The following is a 22500-nucleotide window of genomic DNA, read 5'->3' on the forward strand; positions in this document are numbered from 1 at the left end:
GACGAGGAGGTAGAATACAAATGTGAGAATCTGAGAGAAAAGTGAAAATTATAATTATTCATTTATCCTACGAAATGTGAGATGACAATTGACACGAGTTCACAAATGAAGTAAGACCAATTTTGCGGTGTTAGATTTACACAAATTAGTCCGGCATAAAATCAACTCTTGATAAATAAATCACTTGTATCTTTTTTTGGAAGACTGTATTTGACCTTTTGTGATAAAAAAAAAACTATATTGAAAATATGTTGTCTTATTTTGCTTATAGGTTCACCTACCGTGTACCAGGGCACAGGTAGCCGATCCTGCCTAACTAAAGCCATATAGCCCGCTCCGCGCGCTGCCGGTAAACCAGAAACACACGCGACGTCTGATTTATGAAAAGCGTGGAATTGAAACGTCCTGAATTGAGACCAGCCGCGGCGCATTAACGTAGTCTCAGAGCGGCATCAGATAAAAACACTGGAAAATGCTTTAATCTGCGTGTGTTTTATAATCAGCGTCCTTCGGAAGATAAAATATGTTTCAACAATTATTTTGCTCTTTAATACATTTACCGAGTGTGCACGTGGCGCATGAGGGATTTTCCGACCCATCTTGATACAATTGAATTCACAAACAAACCGTTTAACCTAATAAGCGCACTGATTAAACCTTTTACTGCCACATCAAAGCAAGAGCTTTAATTAAGCAAACGAATTGTTTGGTTAAAAAAGGGAAATGCAGCGCTCAATGCCACAGTTAAACTGTACAGTAATTGTACATCTTTTTTTTTTATTCTTTTTTTTTATTATTATTTGTTGAATATGAAGTGCCACAGGCTACATTCTAAATTGAAAGACCAAATATTGAGGTCATAAAAAATAAGGGGCATAAGTTTTATTGACTTTTTTTTTTTTTTTTTGCTTCCTGATTTGGTGTTTTAGTTGAAGCACCTTGGCGCCAGATGTTCATTATCAGAGCTCGAGAGGAACGATCAGGCATTCCGCCGCGCGAGCTCGGAGAGGAGCAGCACGAGACGAGCGTGTGTGAGAGGCGGGAGGAGGGAGGAAACAAACGGATGGTTGACCCCCGGTTCCCGGTCCCCCGTCCCCGGTCCCCCGTCCCCCGTCCCCGGTCCCCCACCCCCGTCCCCGGTCCCTCGTCCCCCGTCCCCGTCCCCCGTCCCCCGTCCCCCGTCCCCGTCCCCCGTCCCCGGTCCCTGGTCCTGAACCGCAGCGAAAACGTTAATGTCGACCACTCGATCAGTTGACCACAATTACAAATAGGTTCGTTGTCTTGACTACTCAGTAAAATAAAATAGACTATATCTACAATAGATAAATAATGGTATTTGAGTATAAATGACAGCCTCACACTGAATATTATTTTCAGAAACACGTAAAGACACATTGGATACACTGCTTAAAAACAATAATTATCAGAAATTATTTAATACATCTGAAATTAATTAGGTGTAGCCACATAAACTAATTATACAGTAAATATATATTATGTTGGCTACTGTATGTCATGACATCATAGGCAAACATATTGTTGCAAATATTTATTTTGATAAAGGCATATACTATATTTTGTCTTAATAACCCACAGATAATAGTGTAATATTTAGTAAGATATTTACATTTACATTTTTTGGAAATAATTCAATAAACAATCCGTTTTCTGAAGTAAAACAGAAATTCGAGGCCAATCTGTGAGGAGCGCGCGGGAGGAGGTTGAGCCCGGAGGCTCGAGCTTGTGTTGATCTCTACTGCCACCACGCGGACGTCCTGGAACCCAAACAGACGTCCGACGGACAGGACCTGATTTACCTGATTTACCTTTATTTATACTGGGAACACACTGAGACCAAGGCCTCTTTAGAAACCTTTATTTATACTGGGGAAAACACACTGAGACCAAGGCCTCTTTAGAAACCTTTATTTATACTGGGGAAAACACACTGAGACCAAGGTACACCCTTTTGTAGGTGCACCCTGTCCACAACATCAATACCATTACAAAACAACACATACACAAATACAACACAGTTAAATACAGAAATCAACACATCATATAAAACCACAATATATCAGGAGAAACAACCACATCCTTCACTAAAGAATAGAACCGTCTTCTCTCTGTTGAAACAAGGCCTGTTGTTGAATTTAGGAAAAGCGTGATAATGAGTTACAATACAGTATGTTTAGCTGCTGACAATCTCCAGACACTAATCTGTTCAAATCAAATACACCAGAAGAGTCCCACAGTCACCAGAGACCGTAGACAGTATTACAAATCAATTTGATTAATTTTAAAGGTTTCAAACATAGTTTACTAAAACACACTTTCCAGTCATATTTCGCTTGTTTTCATATTTGACATTTTTAAATGAGGTGATGACAGCAGCCTCAGCCCAGCCTTCCGATGGCCAACAGTCCTCAGACACCAGGTTAGATTAGAATCCTCTGAGACCAGGTTAGATTAGAATCCTCTGAGACCAGGTTAGATTAGAATCCTCTGAGACCAGGTTAGATTAGAATCCTCTGAGACCAGGTTAGATTAGAATATAGATTACTCATGTCCTACTCATGTCCTACTCATGTCCTACTCATGTCCTATTCATGTCTACTCATGTCCAACTCATGTCTATTCATGTCTACTCATGTCCTACTCATGTCCTACTCATGTCCTACTCATGTCTATTCATGTCTACTCATGTCCTACTCATGTCCTACTCATGTCCTACTCATGTCCTGTTCATGTCCTACTCATGTCCTATTCATGTCTACTCATGTCCTATTCATGTCTACTCATGTCTACTCATGTCCTACTCATGTCTACTCATGTCTACTCATGTCCTACTCATGTCCTATTCATGTCCTACTCATGTCTACTCATGTCCTATTCATGTCCTACTCATGTCCTACTCATGTCTACTCATGTCTACTCATGTCCTACTCATGTCTATTCATGTCTACTCATGTCCTACTCATGTCTATTCATGTCTACTCATGTCCTACTCATGTCTATTCATGTCTACTCATGTCTACTCATGTCTACTCATGTCCTACTCATGTCCTACTCATGTCTATTCATGTCCTACTCATGTCCTACTCATGTCTATTCATGTCTACTCATGTCTACTCATGTCTACTCATGTCCTACTCATGTCCTACTCATGTCTACTCATGTCTACTCATGTCCTATTCATGTCCTACTCATGTCCTACTCATGTCCTATTCATGTCTACTCATGTCCTACTCATGTCCTACTCATGTCCTACTCATGTCTATTCATGTCTATTCATGTCCTACTCATGTCTACTCATGTCTACTCATGTCCTACTCATGTCTACTCATGTCTACTCATGTCCTATTCATGTCTACTCATGTCCTACTCATGTCCTACTCATGTCCTATTCATGTCCTACTCATGTCCTACTCATGTCCTATTCATGTCTACTCATGTCCTACTCATGTCCTATTCATGTCCTACTCATGTCTACTCATGTCTACTCATGTCCTACTCATGTCTATTCATGTCCTACTCATGTCCTATTCATGTCTACTCATGTCCTACTCATGTCCTATTCATGTCCTACTCATGTCCTATTCATGTCTACTCATGTCCTATTCATGTCCTACTCATGTCCTATTCATGTCTACTCATGTCTATTCATGTCTACTCATGTCCTACTCATCTTTTCCCTTGTATGCTGAAGCGTGAAGGCCCGTCTGACCTCTAGATTATATTAGATTTATTTGATTCATTTCAGGGTTTTCAAACGTGTAATTATTCATCAAAACACATAATAATAATAATAATAATAATAATAATAATAATAATAATAATAATAATAATGAACTTTTTAGCACCTCTTTCAAAAAATGTTACAAAGTGTTTTAGAAATAGATAAAACAGATATGCAAATAAAAACAAACATATAAGTAGAAACAGTAAAACACAACACATGAAAAAGAATAAGGGCAGCGTCAGATGAAGGCTAGTGTTTAAAATGAGTTTTAAGGAGAGATTTGAGAAGAGAATATTGATCTTGCTAGCCTAACGTGGTGCCATTGACATTCCCTCTAGAAAATATGTTGTTGTTTTTTAGGGCATTTCTGCTTTATTGGGATAGAGATGGGAGATAGTAGAGATTGACAGGAAGGATGGGAGACAGTAGAGATTGACAGGAAGGATGGGAGATAGTAGAGATTGACAGGAAGGATGGGAGATAGTAGAGATTGACAGGAAGGATGGGAGACAGTAGAGATTGACAGGAAGGATGGGAGATAGTAGAGATTGACAGGAAGGATGGGAGACAGTAGAGATTGACAGGAAGGATGGGAGACGGTAGAGATTGACAGGAAGGAAGGGAGATAGTAGAGATTGACAGGAAGGATGGGAGACAGTAGAGATTGACAGGAAGGATGGGAGACGGTAGAGATTGACAGGAAGGATGGGAGATAGTAGAGATTGACAGGAAGGATGGGAGATAGTAGAGATTGACAGGAAGGATGGGTGAGAGAGAGGAGGGATGACATGCAGGATATGTCGATGGCCGGAATCGAACCAGGGACCTTGTGATGATACGGTATGCGCCTTAGTGAGCTCCGCCACTGGAGCGCCCCGACATTCCCTCTATAGAACGACTGGAGCAGCATAGTCATCCACCAGTTTCCAGTTTCTCAACATATTCTGGAAGATGGGCCTTTCTTGTTACAAAGTTTGTTAGTGAGATATTCACAAGTCGGAGTTCAAAGGATTTACAAAACACTGTTTCTCCTTTCATTAGAGTGTGAAGTCTAATAAGGCCAGGATGTACCGCCGGCCGTTAACTTATGTAAAACAGATTCAAGCAGCACAGTAAATTGGTGTGCAATGAAAGGCCCATAATAAACACAATAATTACAAACTAGATTTCGTAGAAGAACCTTTAGAATAACACTTTTGATCTTTAATGAACCTCCTCAACTCCCTTTTGATACGAAGTAAGATGGAGCAGCACGGAAATTAGTAGTAGATATGGTGATGTGGTATGCAAACTACTTTAATTAATTAGTCACTCATATTAATCTTCAACAGATCGTCCCTCGTTCTGTTTACCTGCATGCCCCCCCCCCCACACACACACACACACACACACACACACACACACACACACACACACACACACACACACACACACACAGAGAATAGAACAGAATCCCAACGGTATGAGCTAATTGCAGTAAACTTTGAACATCTCCCGTTAGAAGTGTGTTAGTATTTGTTGGCAGGGAAACGTCGGACTGTTCTGTGATGCGGGACACCAGAAGCGCGTTGTGGGTCCAGGGCTACATCTTGGGGACACTTCATACAGAGCTCCAGCCCTGTCACATCCCCTGCTGTCTTACCCTGCTTGTAACCTCAAAGAACTGGGCTTAGAACCTCATACTGTACATATGTTTATAAGCAGATCCTCAGAGAGGACAACAGGAAATATAGGGCATGAGAAGGATATCTCTTTGACAGCCAACCTCCAAGGTAAATACAGGAGTAGTAGGCCTACCACTGTGGATCTGGACTGATCTACTTTGTGTGTGTGTGTGTGTGTGTGTGTGTGTGTGTGTGTGTGTGTGTGTGTGTGTGTGTGTGTGTGTGTGTGTGTGAAGAACTGACTGTACTGTAGTCTACCAATGCCACGCGTCTCACCTCGCCAGTCACGTTTCGTCAGCGTGCATTTCCCGACGACAGACTACGTCATCCCGAGCCGGTGACGGTTGGGAGTAATCCATACAGAACACATGAAATGTTGATTGTTTTTCTAATCTAATCTTTCTCTTTATCAAAAGAACAACATTATAGTGTGTGACTTTTGAAACACAACATATGACATTATAACCGATGAATGACACATGGTCAGTAGTGGGTTAATAAACACCGGGAAATTGAATTGGTTCGGTTGGTTGGGTGAGGTAGTCATTGGTTCGGTCGGTTAGGTGAGGTAGTCATTGGTTCGGTCGGTTAGGTGAGGTAGTCATTGGTTCGGTCGGTTGGGTGAGGTAGTCATTGGTTCGGTCGGTTAGGTGAGGTAGTCATTGGTTCGGTCGGTTGGGTGAGGTAGTCATTGGTTCGGTCGGTTGGGTGATGGTTCGGTCGGTTGGGTGAGGTAGTCATTGGTTCGGTCGGTTGGGTGAGGTAGTCATTGGTTCGGTCGGTTAGGTGAGGTAGTCATTGGTTCGGTCGGTTGGGTGAGGTAGTCATTGGTTCGGTCGGTTAGGTGAGGTAGTCATTGGTTCGGTCGGTTGGGTGAGGTAGTCATTGGTTCGGTCGGTTAGGTGAGGTAGTCATTGGTTCGGTCGGTTGGGTGAGGTAGTCATTGGTTCGGTCGGTTAGGTGAGGTAGTCATTGGTTCGGTCGGTTAGGTGAGGTAGTCATTGGTTCGGTCGGTTAGGTGATGGTTCGGTCGGTTAGGTGAGGTAGTCATTGGTTCGGTCGGTTGGGTGATGGTTCGGTCGGTTAGGTGAGGTAGTCATTGGTTCGGTCGGTTGGGTGAGGTAGTCATTGGTTCGGTCGGTTGGGTGAGGTAGTCATTGGTTCGGTCGGTTAACGGCGGAATCCAGTCGGTAATCAGTGCTCATTTGAAGCACCTGTTTCCTTCTTCAAACCCGAAAGGAAACTTTCGACCGACCTTCATGTGCTTTGTCGTCAACGCGGAAAGTTATGAAGCTCTGCATATTTATTGTTTTTTATTTACAATTTCTCTAAAATGCAGAAAGCCTTGAAGAAGTATTTTGTAAACATGGACGAGTATCTCGCCAGCATCGGTCTCTATCGGAAAATGATGGCCCGAGACGCGTCCTGTCTGTTTCGAGCTGTGTCTGAGCAGGTAAGACACGTCCAATTACAAGTTGTAAAACTTGACTTATTAGTTTATGATACAATATAATGTTGTATAAACATGTTACGACAGCTTGTTCGTATTTTTCAATAGCCCACAGGCGGTAGGGTTGTTGGTGCTGTCCAGTCGAGTAGTCGACCTCAAGTCGTGTAAAAATGTGACTTCTCGTCTTCGTGTTACAGACCCGTCCTGTTGACCCTTACACTCCGTTAACTTGACCTGAGCTGTCTACTTCAGACTGATAGTTTTCTGTCTATAGTGGTCACCTATACAGAAAAAATACGTTGACAGTTCTCGTCGTTAGAGAGGTCATTTGGGTTGACAGACAGATTGACCAGGGCCCTATTCGAATATCCTCAAAATGCATCCTTCCTTCCTTCCTTCCTTCCTTCCTTCCCTCGAGGAATGGGCGACCTGTCTGAGGTGTCTGTGTGGATCATAGGCTGTAGGCCTGAGTGTATGGTCTGTAGGTGAAGGTAAAATAGGGAAATGACCCCTAATTGCACCTCTCTTCCACAAACTGCCTTGCTGCTCGATGTGTAAATGTATGTTTTTACATTGCAGCAATTTTGGCCAGGTCTCTTGAAAAAGAGAGTTTCTCAATGAGTGTAACCTGGTAAGATAAAGGTAAAATAAACTATGGTGTCTCTCTGCTCCAGCTGTACTACTCTCAGAACTACCACCAGAAGATCAGGAAAGACTGCGTCAACTTTATGAGCGCCAACCGATGCAACTTTGAACCTGTAAGTACAGCCTTAAATTAGCATAATAATACTATACTGTCCTTCATTAGCACAATGCTCTAGAATACTACACTGTCCTTCATTAACATAATAATACTACATTGTCCTTCATTAACATGATGCCCTACAATACTACAGCCTTAAATTAGCATATTAATACTATACTGTCCTTCATTAGCATAATGCTCTACAACACTACAGCCTTACATTAGCACAATGCCCTACAATACAGACAATGTTTTGTTTTTAGATAAATGAATGTCTAATGACGATCAGTATCTTCTAGTTTGTTGAAGGGTCATTTGAGAAGTATTTGGAACGTTTGGAGGACCCCAAGGTATGTGTGTGTATATTTACCTGCACAAGGTGTGTGTGTGTGTGTGTGTGTGTGTGTGTGTGTGTGTGTGTATATATATGTACCTAAGCAAGGCATGTGATATGTTTCTGACACAATCAATCACATTACAATCCATGGGTCTACAGGTTCATAACATCCTTGACTATTGGTTTGTTTTTCCCTCCAGGAAACTGCTGGACAAGTTGAGATAAAGGCGTTGTCATTGTTGTACAGGTGAGGTTGTTGTTGTACAGGTGATGTTGGTGTTCAGGTGAGTCTGTTGTTGTACAGGTGAGGTTGTTGTACAGGTGAGTTTGGTGTTCAGGTGAGGTTGTTGTTGTACAGGTGAGGTTGGTGTTGTTCAGGAGAGTCTGTTATACAGGGGAGTGGTCCACATTGTAACCTCAAATGATCTTGGTTCATGCTGTTATCAGTACCTGAAGTGTGTGTGTCTGTGTGTGTGTCCGTGTCCGTGTCCGTGTCCACACCCAGGCGGTGCTTCCTCATATACCGGTACCCCGGGAAGCCGCCAACAGAGATCACTGACGAAGACTTTGTGGACAAGGTCAGTCTGTAGTGTCTGTCGCCCCAAACCAGCGCCTCCACCCTCCTTGAGGCATAGGAGACATGCCATTGGTTGATAACTGCCAGGCAACCCTGAATGACTGTTAATTGAACCAGGTGTGGTGGACAGAAAGATGTGACCAGATTTGACCACTAGGTGGTGCTCTCTGTCAACTCTTTCAAGACTGCAGTATTTCTGCTTCCTCAGTTTTGGATTAGGTTACCAAGTTTAACCATTTTATCTTCACCCTCTTTAATGTTGTATATCTTGTCTACAGAAATATAATGTTTTATACCTCTGTAGGCAATAAGGTTTTGTCCTGATTTATTGATTAATAGGTGATTGATTGATTTGATTAATCGCTCCTCCTCTGCTTTGTTCTAGATCTTGCTGTGTTGCTCCAACAATGGCCACTATGACATTGTGTACGCTAGGAGCTACCCTCTGGATGCAGCTCTGTGTCAGGGTGAGTTCCAAACCAGACTTGCCCCCCCCCCCCCCCCCTCTGAGCTCCAGCAGACCTGCCCCTCCTACGTGTTGTTTCTGGACAGGACCTCAGTAGTTCTGTCCTCCCATGTCTCTCCTCCTGTACCTGTCTTCCCGTGTGTCTCCTCCTGTACCTGTCCTCCCGTGTTTCTCCTCCTGTACCTGTCCTCCCGTGTCTCTCCTCCTGTACCTGTCCTCCCGTGTGTCTCCTCCTGTACCTGTCCTCCCATGTGTCTCTCCTCCTGTACCTGTCCTCCTGTGTGTCTCCTCCTGTACCTGTCCTCCCGTGTGTCTCCTCCTGTACCTGTCCTCCCGTGTTTCTCCTCCTGTACCTGTCCTCCTGTGTTTCTCCTCCTGTACCTGTCCTCCCATGTGTCTCTCCTCAGCCGTGTTGTATGAGCTGCTGTACACGCGTGTCATGGGCGTGGACGAGGCGGAGGTGCAGGTGGCTTTGGAGGGCTTCCGGGGGGGAGGTCGTCGCTATAGGAACAGCCTATCGGTGTGCAGCGAGGACGCAGGCTACGACACCCCTGAGGACAGGGGTCAGAGGTGAGGACGGGTCAGGTCAACTTCAAGTTCTTGGTTCTGACAGATCAATCAATCGCTCTGCACACTCCACATTGATTGGATGTTGGGTGGGCATCCATCTTGACCAGCCTCTGAAGTAACCGGTGGTTCACAGCGTCTATCTGGATGTCATCATTGTTTTTTTGAGGGTTTAAAGTTGTCTGTTTCTCCTGGTTCTGCAGTAGGGATGAGTGGGAGCTGAACGGGTTGGGACGTTCAGAAGACAAACCCAGAGCCGGACCAGAGGAGGCCAAGGTCAGGACCTCTCTCTCCTGGCAGCTCAGTGACGCGTGCTGACAATTTGACTTTAAGGATGAGTTTGGACTTTTGGTAGATCAGATGTTTAACTCATTCAGTGCAGAGGGTGAATAAAGTCGCCCAAATGGTCAACATTCTAGAGCGCCAAGGGTGACTTTAGTCACCAAAAATGCGTCAATGATGATGCTTCATTTTGCTTCGTATTAAGGTGTTGTTGCTAGGTGAACACCACATAAAACACGTGGCGCTCTAGATGGTGAGTGTTTCGGAATTCTTCAGCAGTTAGAGAGTTAAAGGATGAGGTTGGGTTTTTGGAACCGAATCTCTCTTTTTGATGTGAATGACATTGTTGTAGACTTTGTGAATGTGGTTTTGAGCATTGGGGGTGCATGGCAACCATGAACAAAGGCTCAAAACCAACAAAATTCACAAAACTGTCTGTACCCTTTACATCAAATATATAGATTTGGTTCCAAAAATCTGAATTGATCCTATAATGGATATCACATCGATACCGCTGCATGATTAATCGGGAGCATGTATCCACCCTGTGGAACTGTAGGCCAACATATGGCCGCCTATACAGGGAGGTATGTAGAAATGATTACCACTACACAAGTATTACAGGAGGACAGGGGAGCCTCCCCTGCAGTAGGTGTTTAATTGAGTCGTGTTGTGATGAGTGTGGTTCTGATCCGTCCCAGGCTGCAGAAGGCCCGGCCAAGCTCTCTCTACCCTACAAGGTCCTGAAGGCTCTGGACCCAGAGATGTACCGCAACGTAGAGTTTGACGTGTGGCACGACAGCCGCAAAGGTACGACATGGTCACATGGTGTCACCTGGCCAATCTGAAGTGGTCGCCAATGACTATGGAGATGTGGAATACTAACGTGTGTGTGTGTGTGACAGAGATGCAGAAGACTGACTACATGGTGTTTGCTGGACGACAGTACTTCCTAGGTGACAAGTGTCAGGTAAAGTAACTGTAAAGTTTTTATTTGTTGTCATCTGCTGGAAGCTGTTCTTTTAAGCCCTGGTTAATCTGTGCAGGTGCGTCTGGACCCCAAGGGGAAGTACTACAACGCCTTCATCCAGGAAGTGGGGACTCACCCCAGCGCTGTGACCGTCTTCATAGAGGAGCTGGGAGAAAAGTGAGATACCTGACCCCTATAACACCCCCTATAACACACTTATAACAACCCCTTATAACACCTTTACTCCCTTCTATAACACTACCTGACCCTGCTACACCACCTTCGTGGTTGAAGATGTCACTTCTCTGTCACTATCCATTCGCACTTGATTGATTAATCAATCAGAGCATTGAACATGCCCTAGTGTTGGTTTATTGCCCTAGTGTTGGTTTACTGTAAAGGCTGTAGTAACCCCCCCCCCCCTCCCCCCTCTCTCTCTGTAGACACCTGGTGTCTCTGACCAACCTGAAGCCGGTTAACCCCGTCCCTGCCTGGAACATCACACCCAGCCGCAAGGGAGCCGCCTACAACCGGCCTGACCAGTACCAAGGAGAACTTGGTCTGTATCTACTAGAAACACTACTGACACTACCAGTACCCTGGAGATGTCGGTCTCTATTTACCAGAGACGCTACTGGGTCTGTAGTTACCAGAGAGACTACTGGGTCTGTAGTTACCAGAGAGACTACTAGGTCTGTAGTTACCAGAGAGACTACTGGGTCTGTAGTTACCAGAGACACTATTGCTGTATGCTACTGGGTCGACAAGCCCGACCAGTAACCAGCAGAACTAGGTGTTTATGACTTGAGTAAAAACACCTAATCTAATACCGGGTCAGTATGCTGTCTCCATAGCTTGGCTTCTGGAAAGCGTTATGTAAGCAGGGCAGTGGTCACATGGTCTGCCTGTGTCTGTTCCAGACACCTAAAGATGATGTGGCGTGTCTTGTCTTTTTGATTGGCTAAGTGGTTTCCTAATGGCCAATGAAAACCGTATTATCCTCGGGCCTTTAACGCCAATAAAAATGTTTCCACTGTCGAGCTTTCGACCCGCGGCCAAATTCACTATGACTGATTCGTCCTGGCTCATGGAAATTGAGTTCTACATTAAATTGAGATTCTCCTATCCTCTCTCTCTCTCTCCCCCTCCTCCCAGACTCTGAAGGGAGGGGTCGCAGGCGTTTCTTTAAGAAGCCCAGGGGGAAGGAGATGTTGATGGTGTCGTACAGTCGCCCTCAGACCGGCGTCCCCCCCCGCTTCCAGCCTGGTCCTGGGGGGATCCCCCCTGGCCGCGCCCCGGGGATGCATGGCCCCCCGCCCCCGCCGGGGGCTATGCCCTACGAACACTACCACTCTCACCCTCCCCCCCGGCCCCCCAGGGGGTACGGACCCCCCAGGTCAGTCAGTTACTAGCTAGCTAAGCTATATCTAACTTCTGTTATATATATATATATATATATATATATATATATATATATATATATATATAAATAAAAATATGATTCCATATTATTGATTGAGGCCATGTTCCATGTTATTGATTATTGATTAATTCCTGTGGGTGCGTCTGCTCCTGCCACGCTGGTTCTGGTCAGAAGCTCCACCCGCTTCCTGAACCGCCACCACCTGATTGGTCCAGAGGTGTACTACCCCCACCCAGGCAAGCGCTGCTACCAGAGCTACGACAACTACTCCTTCAGATCACGGTAACGGACAGTCTACTATTACTATATATACCATACTATCTACTACATATACTACTATATATACCATACTATCTACTACATATACTACTATATATACCATACTATCTACTACATATACTACTATATATACCATACTATCTACTACATATACTACTATATATACCATACTATCTACTACATATACTACTATATATACCATACTATCTACTATATATACCATACTATCTACTACATATACTACTATATATACCATACTATCTACTACATTATACTCCTCATAGTCTACCGTCACCACCTCCTCCTCCTCATAGTCTACCGTCACCACCTCCTCCTCCTCATAGTCTACCATCACCACCTCCTCATAGTCTACCGTCCCCACCTCCTCCTCCTCCTCCTCATAGTCTACCATCACCACCTCCTCATAGTCTACCGTCCCCTCCTCCTCCTCCTCATAGTCTACCGTCACCACCTCCTCATAGTCTACCGTCCCCACCTCCTCCTCCTCCTCATAGTCTACCGTCCCCACCTCCTCCTCCTCCTCATAGTCTACCGTCACCTCCTCCTCCTCATAGTCTACCGTCACCTCCTCCTCCTCATAGTCTACCGTCACCTCCTCCTCCTCATAGTCTACCATCACCTCCTCCTCCTCATAGTCTACCATCACCTCCTCCTCCTCATAGTCTACCGTCACCTCCTCCTCCTCCTCATAGTCTACCGTCACCTCCTCCTCCTCATAGTCTACCATCACCTCCTCCTCCTCATAGTCTACCATCACCTCCTCCTCCTCATAGTCTACCATCACCTCCTCCTCCTCATAGTCTACCGTCACCTCCTCCTCCTCATAGTCTACCGTCACCTCCTCCTCCTCATAGTCTACCATCACCTCCTCCTCCTCATAGTCTACCGTCACCTCCTCCTCCTCCTCATAGTCTACCATCACCTCCTCCTCCTCATAGTCTACCGTCACCTCCTCCTCCTCATAGTCTACCATCACCTCCTCCTCCTCATAGTCTACCATCACCTCCTCCTCCTCATAGTCTACCATCACCTCCTCCTCCTCATAGTCTACCATCACCTCCTCCTCCTCATAGTCTACCGTCACCTCCTCCTCCTCCTCCTCATAGTCTACCATCACCTCCTCCTCCTCATAGTCTACCGTCACCTCCTCCTCCTCATAGTCTACCGTCACCTCCTCCTCCTCATAGTCTACCGTCACCTCCTCCTCCTCCTCATAGTCTACCGTCACCTCCTCCTCCTCATAGTCTACCATCACCTCCTCCTCCTCATAGTCTACCATCACCTCCTCCTCCTCATAGTCTACCATCACCTCCTCCTCCTCATAGTCTACCATCACCTCCTCCTCCTCATAGTCTACCATCACCTCCTCCTCCTCATAGTCTACCATCACCTCCTCCTCCTCATAGTCTACCATCACCTCCTCCTCCTCATAGTCTACCATCACCTCCTCCTCCTCATAGTCTACCGTCACCTCCTCCTCCTCCTCATAGTCTACCGTCACCTCCTCCTCATAGTCTACCGTCACCTCCTCCTCCTCATAGTCTACCGTCACCTCCTCCTCCTCATAGTCTACCATCACCTCCTCCTCCTCATAGTCTACCATCACCTCCTCCTCCTCCTCCTCATAGTCTACCATCACCTCCTCCTCCTCATAGTCTACCATCACCTCCTCCTCCTCATAGTCTACCATCACCTCCTCCTCCTCATAGTCTACCGTCCCCACCTCCTCCTCCTCCTCATAGTCCACCGTCCCCACCTCCTCCTCATAGTCTACCATCACCTCCTCCTCCTCATAGTCTACCATCACCTCCTCCTCCTCATAGTCTACCATCACCTCCTCCTCCTCATAGTCTACCGTCACCTCCTCCTCCTCCTCATAGTCTACCATCACCTCCTCCTCCTCATAGTCTACCGTCACCTCCTCCTCCTCCTCATAGTCTACCGTCACCTCCTCCTCCTCCTCATAGTCTACCGTCACCTCCTCCTCATAGTCTACCGTCACCTCCTCCTCCTCATAGTCTACCGTCACCTCCTCCTCCTCATAGTCTACCATCACCTCCTCCTCCTCATAGTCTACCATCACCTCCTCCTCCTCCTCCTCATAGTCTACCATCACCTCCTCCTCCTCATAGTCTACCATCACCTCCTCCTCCTCATAGTCTACCATCACCTCCTCCTCCTCATAGTCTACCGTCCCCACCTCCTCCTCCTCCTCATAGTCCACCGTCCCCACCTCCTCCTCATAGTCTACCATCACCTCCTCCTCCTCATAGTCTACCATCACCTCCTCCTCCTCATAGTCTACCATCACCTCCTCCTCCTCATAGTCTACCATCACCTCCTCCTCCTCATAGTCTACCATCACCTCCTCCTCCTCATAGTCTACCGTCACCTCCTCCTCCTCCTCATAGTCTACCATCACCTCCTCCTCCTCATAGTCTACCGTCACCTCCTCCTCCTCCTCATAGTCTACCGTCACCTCCTCCTCCTCCTCATAGTCTACCGTCACCTCCTCCTCCTCATAGTCTACCGTCACCTCCTCCTCCTCATAGTCTACCGTCACCTCCTCCTCCTCATAGTCTACCATCACCTCCTCCTCCTCATAGTCTACCATCACCTCCTCCTCCTCATAGTCTACCATCACCTCCTCCTCCTCATAGTCTACCATCACCTCCTCCTCCTCATAGTCTACCGTCCCCACCTCCTCCTCCTCCTCATAGTCCACCGTCCCCACCTCCTCCTCATAGTCTACCATCACCTCCTCCTCCTCATAGTCTACCATCACCTCCTCCTCCTCATAGTCTACCATCACCTCCTCCTCCTCATAGTCTACCATCACCTCCTCCTCCTCATAGTCTACCATCACCTCCTCCTCCTCATAGTCTACCGTCACCTCCTCCTCCTCCTCATAGTCTACCGTCACCTCCTCCTCCTCCTCATAGTCTACCATCACCTCCTCCTCCTCATAGTCTACCATCACCTCCTCCTCCTCATAGTCTACCATCACCTCCTCCTCATAGTCTAGTCTAGTGCTATGGAGTTCCTGTGGGAGTGGTGGTTGTGGGTGTTGTGGGTGTTGGTTGTGGGTGCCGTGTGTGTGTTGGTTGTGTGTTGGTTGTGTGTGTGTGCATTGACTTGAGCTCCTGTAGTCGCAGCAGACGCCAGATGCACACCGTCAACAAGGAGTGTCAGTTCAGCTACGCCCCCGAGACGGGGGAGGAGCCACAGGACCTGGAGGGGACCATCACCTTCTACGAGATAGAGGAGGGGGACGACAGCGCCTTCCCCCCGCTACCGGTCAGTAGTGGTCCGGTCCCCGAGACCCCAGGCACCCTACATGAACCCCTCCACCCTCGGGCACGGGCGGAGGTCTGAGACTGTTGGGTTGGTGTTTAGGTCCATCTTGCCCTCTCTCTGGCCAGGTGGAAGTCTCTCCACGTGACTGACAGCGATACAACCATCTCAGGTCTACCTAGGTGTCTATGTAGGACAGGGCCAAGGGTGGGTGTGTGGATGTTCACCACTCTGTCTGTGTGTGTGTGTGTAGGGCCAGGCAGTGGCCAATCCCATGGGCCCCGTCCCCTCCACCTACTGGGTGCAGCGGGGGCCCAGCCCCAGCCCCAGCTCCGCCCCCGGCAAGCAGGCCATGACATCATCAGAGGACGACGCGGACGAAAGGAGTAATGGAGGAGAGCAGGGTATGAGTCATCATTATCTACCTGTTGAGACCAGGGTATGAGTCATCATTATCTACCTGTTGAGAGCAGGGTATGAGTCATCATTATCTACCTGTTGAGACCAGGGTATGAGTCATCATTATCTACCTGTTGAGACCAGGGTATGAGTCATCATTATCTACCTGTTGAGACCAGGGTATGAGTCATCATTATCTACCTGTTGAGACCAGGGTATGAGTCATCATTATCTACCTGTTGAGACCAGGGTATGAGTCATCATTATCTACCTGTTGAGACCAGGGGTGTGTGTCTGTACCTGTACCAGTTGAGTGTGTTTGTGTGTGTACCTACTATCTATCAAACAGATCTATTTTCTATCAAATATACATCAACAGTATGCATTGCATCCATACTTTCAGCCTAACAGAGAAGCTCTTTGTTTTGACTGTTCTGTCTCAGGTGACTATTCAGAGGAGTACCTCTACGCAGCCCCAGGTGAGTGTTGTTACCTGCTGTGGAGATGTCCATCAGACCCTGATGAAGCCTCCCTTACACCTGCAGAGCTGTGTGTGTGTGTGTGTGTAAACACTGAAGGTGTGTGTCTGCTGTCTCTCTCAGAGCCAGGCTTCCAGAGCCCATCAGTGTACGCTGCTGCAGAGTCTACTGCTAACCTGGTACAGTAAACACACCTGGTACACCTGTCCTACTGTCACTAGTCTCTACTAACTCACCTGGTACACCTGTCCTACTGTCACTAGTCTCACCTGGTACACCTGTCATACTGTCACTAGTCTCACCTGGTACACCTGTCATACTGTCACTAGTCTCACCTGGTACACCTGTCATACTGTCACTAGTCTCACCTGGTACTACATGCTAACCTGGTACAGTAGACTCAGACTCCCTTCAGTAGCAGCTAAGCTGGTGTCCATCCTCATGGGCTGTGTCTTGATGTGATGGTGACTGTTCATGTAGTCACAGAATGACGTTTGGTTGCTTGGTCTGTGTTTTACCCTGCTTCATTAGGAGGTTATAACATGGTAATAACAGGTTGTGTAGCTTCAATAGGGTGTAATCACATCGTAATAACAGGTTGTGTGTGATTGTTCTGCCTGTCATCCAGACCATCCAGGAGGGAGGCTCTCGTGCAGAGTCACCACAAGAGGGCGTGGCCACCTACAGCTACTCTCAACAGGTACACACACACACACACACACACTCTCATACCTGCCTTAAACCAGAGTACCACCTAGGACTCGTGGTTTGACTGGTTTATCTGAACTGTATTTCACCCCTAAACATCTTAATGCATACATGTTATCATGATCCTTCATTTGAGCTGATGTTGGTACCACACACACACACACGGCATGTGATGCCAGACTGAGTGTGGCGTTGTCCCCGTCAGGTGGTGGTGAAGTCAGCGGTGCTGTCCTCCTCCCAGCCTGTCAACACGGCTCCTGCTGCCATCTTCACCTCCAACTCCTCCTCTTCCTCCGGCACCTCCCAGACCACCGCCGTGCCCCTGCCCCTGCTCTCCAACCACCCCCAGGGGGCGCCCCTGCCCCCCCACACACTGGCCAGACCAGGTAGTCAGTGTGTGTCTGTCTCTCTCTCTCTCTCTGTCAAGTGTGTTCTAATCGCCTAAAAGATTATTGAATTGGTTGAATATGAACCCACAGAAACACTGTTAGTCTCCGTACGAAATCAACATGTTTGTTTTTTATCAAACCATAGAGGTTAGTTAGATTTTCTCAAGGGACCCCCCCCCCCCCCCCCCATTAGAAATCAGGTCCTGACTGCTGTGTTACGAGCTGCTGCTCGAACCCTGGCTGTGGAGTGTTCTGCTGATGCTGTTGTTGTTGTTGTTTGCGTCCAGTGGTTTCCATGGCGTTCCCTCCGCCGTCTCCCTGGTTTGTGAACGAGATGGGGGAGGCGGTCAGCGCGGCCCCGCCCCCTCCCTACTCCTACGACCCCAACGGCAGCGACCTGCCCCGAGGTCAGAGGTCACGGGGCGGTGTTGTGGTGTGAAAGGTCATGTGATGGTTACTGTGTCTGAATGTGTGTGTGTCTCTGTCTCTTCAGACTGCAAGGTGCTGCAGTATTACTTCAACCTAGGAGTTCAAGTGAGTGAGTCTGATTGATTTGATGATATGATGATGATGCTTGTCTCCACATTACAAGAGGGTGGAACAAACCGCAAGCATCTCTCTCTACCTTTTCTCCTCTTCCCTCTTCCCCTCTCCCCCTCTCTCTCTCTCTCTCTCTCTCTCCAGTGGTACCAGCAGAGTTACTGGCACAGTGTGGTCCAGATGCAGCAGGTGTACCAGCAGCCTGGCGCTGAGGCCCAGTACCAGTCCTACCCTGGTACCGGTCCTGGTCCAGGCCTGGCCCCCGACGCCCACGCCGCGCCCCCCCACGCCGCGCCCCCCCAGCCCTACCCTGAACCCGGCCGGCCCGGCCCAGACTGCCCTGGGGACAGCCATGGCAACGGTCAGCACCAACCCTCCACTCTACACCTCCACACTGTCAACACTTCTGTCCTCTCTGACCCATCCTTCTCTTCTCCCCCCCCCCCCCCCCCCAGGCACCCCCCTGACCATGGACCCCCCCCCAGCGCCGGGCCCAGGCCCAGTGTTCTACCCGGTGGTCCAGGAGCAGTGCAGCCAGCCCCCCCTGCACCCCTACGAGCCCTACGCCCCCCTGCTGTCTACCACCTACCACTACCTGACGCCTACCTGGCCCTCCAGCTCCTCCCACGGCCACGCCCACCCGGCGCCACGCCTGCACCACACCTCCTACTGCCCCTCCTCTGCCCCCCACCCCCCCGTCGGCTACGTCGCTGCACCCTCCCACCCCGGGCACTATGTCACCCCTAGCATGTAACCAATCACAGAGGGAGAGAGAGAGAGAGGGAGGGTCACTCTGCCTTCCACCCCCAGAGGGGCCCCCACCCCTAGCCTTCCGCCCCCCAGAGGGCCTTCAGCCTCCCCCCCCCCCCCGCCCTCCACCCCCACCCCCCTAGCCTTCCCTTCACACACACACACACACATACAGCATGTGCGCGCACACACACAAGGACACAACTACCTCCTACACACACACAGGCCCAACTACCTCCTACCCCCCAAAGACACACACACAAACAAATACCTCGTGTACATAGTTTATTTCCTGGTCTGATGCTCCGGTTCTGAGTGAGTGAGCGAGCAGCCACGTGTGTGTGTGTGTGTGTTGGTTGCCAACTCTGGTCGCAGAGGACGCACACTTGAGTTACTACCCTGCTCCACCACAGCCTAATACACTACAGGGTGTGATGGGTGGTTGATCAGTGGAACCAGCTGTGTTAGGGCAGGAGGAGAACAGAGATGTGCACCCCTGTGTGTGTGCCTGTAGGACAGGAGTTGAGCACCAGAGAGTGGGGTCAGGTGGTCTCAGTCCCCACTGTGTTAAAGGGGATGTGTTTATGTTAACATATTATTGTATGTTTTATTTTTGTGTTTCAATTAATAAAAGTCATAATAGAGTTATTTTTCACAAAGGCTTGTTGGAGTCTCCATGTTGTCTGTGTTTCCGTGTTGAGAATGGCTCTTAACAGTGTCTGACCAGCAGTGTCCTGGACACACACACACACGAGATCAGCAGTGTCCTGGACACACACACACACACACACACGAGATCAGCAGTGTCCTGGACACACACACACGACCAGCAGTGTCCTGGACACACACACACACACACACACACAAGACCAGCAGTGTCCTGGAGACACACAAACACATGGACAACACCTGCTGGTACAAGAATGTGTGTGTGTGTGTGTGTGTGTGTGTGTGTGTGTGTGTGTGTGCGTGGCAGTGTCTCCCACCATCTGAGCTCAGCCACAGTCTTGCTGATTATCACCACACAGTCAACATGGTTTCCTTGTGTTTTAATAGACAATTCTGTCTCAATATCAAATAAAGATGCATCTTTGTATTCAAGCTTGGTCTGGACAGCTGTGAAATGTTGTTTGCGTAGGGCTCCTCCTCTGCAGAACTCATCTGGAACATTAGTATTTAGTAGAGGGCCATCTTGAGCAAAACAAAGTTGATAACTAAAGTAAACACATCTTCGTTCTAAGGATGGACGCATCTGACCTGATAACTTCATTATGTTCCTCAATACCCTCAGTGTTGCCGCCCCATTGTAGAAAAATAAAACTTTCATAGGAAAACTTAAAAGAATGAACTCTCTTTAAATAACAATGTATATCATAAAGAACCAGAGAAACAAGAATTGATCATTGACATTGATGACAGATATGGGGAACCAATCAGAGCTCACTAGAGGAGAGGGGAACCAATCAGAGCTCACTAGAGGAGAGGGGAACCAATCAGACCTAACTAGAGGAGAGGGGAACCAATCAGACCTAACTAGAGGAGAGGGGAACCAGTCAGACCTAACTAGAGGAGAGGGGAACCAATCAGACCTAACTAGAGGAGAGGGGAACCAGTCAGACCTCACTAGAGGAGAGGGGAACCAATCAGACCTCACTAGAGGAGAGGGGAACCAATCAGACCTAACTAGAGGAGAGGGGAACCAGTCAGAGCTCACTAGAGGAGAGGGGAACCAGTCAGACCTCACTAGAGGAGAGGGGAACCAGTCAGACCTCACTAGAGGAGAGGGGAACCAATCAGACCTCACTAGAGGAGAGGGGAACCAATCAGACCTAACTAGAGGAGAGGGGAACCAGTCAGAGCTTACTAGAGGAGAGGGGAACCAATCAGACCTCACTAGAGGAGAGGGGAACCAGTCAGACCTAACTAGAGGAGAGGGGAACCAGTCAGACCTCACTAGAGGAGAGGGGAACCAGTCAGACCTCACTAGAGGAGAGGGGAACCAGTCAGACCTCACTAGAGGAGAGGGGAACCAATCAGAGCTTACTAGAGGAGAGGGGAACCAGTCAGAGCTTACTAGAGGAGAGGGGATCCAATCAGAGCTAACTAGAGGAGGGACATGTGGCAGCGCGTGCATATAGCAGCTGTCCTCTGATCTCTAACACAGAAGAAGTAAACATGCAATAAGAATGTTGATGAAACGCAGGGTCGACCTTCTGACCTCTGAACTCTAACCTTCTGACCGTTAGGACAGTTCATCTGTGGATAGGAACCCTCCAATCAGTGATCATCATTTAACATTTTGAAACAATTTCTATGAGTATAATGAAATACGTCTGGGATGCCGAGTAGACAGACAGACTCCTAACGAACGGAGATGGAAGCATCGCAGGTACAGCAGGTGGCAGATAGGGGGCAGTAGAGTCACATGTAATAATAAGAACAATATTGCAATCGAAGATAAAGCTTGTTTTTCGTTCCATTATTATGCTTATTAAGATCCTGCTCTGCTATAAGTCTCTGAGATAGGGAGTCCTGGGGGGGCTGTGTGAGGGGGGTGGGGGGGGGTCTACAGTTGAGTAGTGATGGACTCCTCTGTCTCGGCCCCCCAGTCTGAAGAGTCCGGTTCATCACATGGCCCCACCCATCCCTCATACAGGTCCTCACAGGACCCCCCCAGCAGGCGGGAGCTGGAGGCCGTGATGCTGGGGGCGCAGTACAGGGGGGGCAGGGAGGGGGGCAGGGGGCGGCCAGGGGGCCTCAGGAGCAGGCTGTCACTCCCGTTGGCCTGGGGGGGCAGGGGGAGGGAGCCCTGGGGGGGGGAGCCCTGGGGCGAGGCTGGAGCTTGAGGGAGCATGTTCAGGCTCACCCCCCCTCCCACCCCCCCTCCCACCCCCTCCTCCAGGCGGTGCAGGTCCAGGTGGGACTGGGTGTGTGTGACCTGGGACAGGCGGGGGGGCTGGCGCAGCAGGCCGTCAGAGATGCTGTAGGTGGGTCGGGGCTGGGGGTGTCGGGACTGGGGGGGTCCAGGCTGGGGGTGTCGGGGCTGGGGGGGTCCGGCCTGGGGGTGTTCAGGCTGGAGGTGTTGGGGTTGGGGGGGCGTGTCGGGGGGGCTCTGGTCCCCGGGGGCGTGTCCGTTAATGCGTGAGAAGAGCCTACCCAGGCGTCTGATGGAGTCTCTCTTGGATTTAGAGAAGCGCTGCAGACGCCCCCCGGAGCTCCGCCCCCCCCACGACCCCCCAGCAGACTTCCTGAGGCCGTTACTCCTCAGTCTGTCCCCTCCAGTCCCTGCCCCCGAATCCCCTCCTGCCCCAGACCCCGACTCCCCTCCCGCCCCGGACCCCGACATGGACTTGAAGAGGGCGGAGACACTGAACGCAGTGTCCCTCCCCTTCCTGTCACCTGACACGCTGAAGGATAC

General features: G+C 48.7%; 2 protein-coding genes across 3 annotated transcripts in view; one reads left to right on the plus strand and one right to left on the minus strand.

Annotated features, from left to right (window-relative positions):
• The first annotated feature begins 6586 nt into the window (after window positions 1-6586).
• Window positions 6587-19735, plus strand: alg13 (ALG13 UDP-N-acetylglucosaminyltransferase subunit). Of its 2 annotated transcripts, none has more exons than XM_083696654.1 (24): window positions 6587-6859; window positions 7531-7614; window positions 7901-7951; window positions 8139-8185; window positions 8444-8516; window positions 8901-8982; window positions 9389-9551; window positions 9752-9824; window positions 10532-10640; window positions 10736-10800; window positions 10877-10977; window positions 11244-11359; window positions 11956-12196; window positions 12395-12505; window positions 15682-15820; window positions 16071-16221; window positions 16660-16695; window positions 16819-16874; window positions 17324-17395; window positions 17609-17789; window positions 18080-18199; window positions 18286-18326; window positions 18477-18693; window positions 18788-19735. In XM_083696654.1, the coding sequence occupies exons 1-24, from the start codon at window positions 6740-6742 to the stop codon at window positions 19084-19086; spliced, it is 2748 nt and encodes a 915-aa protein (XP_083552780.1). In that variant the 5' UTR covers window positions 6587-6739; the 3' UTR covers window positions 19087-19735. The 2 variants fall into 2 exon arrangements, with proteins under 2 accessions (XP_083552780.1, XP_083552781.1); XM_083696655.1 differs by having other exon boundaries at window positions 12398-12505.
• A 1913-nt stretch (window positions 19736-21648) lies between these two features.
• Window positions 21649-22500, minus strand: part of trpc5b (transient receptor potential cation channel, subfamily C, member 5b) — a gene marked incomplete at both ends in the record, with an annotated part of 16579 nt that continues 15727 nt past the window's right edge. Inside the window, 1 exon segment of the mRNA XM_083665352.1 lies at window positions 21649-22500. This exon segment is cut by the window's right edge and continues 186 nt beyond it. Within this exon segment, the coding sequence (XP_083521478.1) occupies window positions 21649-22500 (852 nt within the window).

The sequence above is a fragment of the Argentina silus genome (assembly GCF_951799395.1).
Source record: "Argentina silus genome assembly, chromosome: 2".
Lineage (NCBI taxonomy): Eukaryota > Metazoa > Chordata > Actinopteri > Argentiniformes > Argentinidae > Argentina > Argentina silus.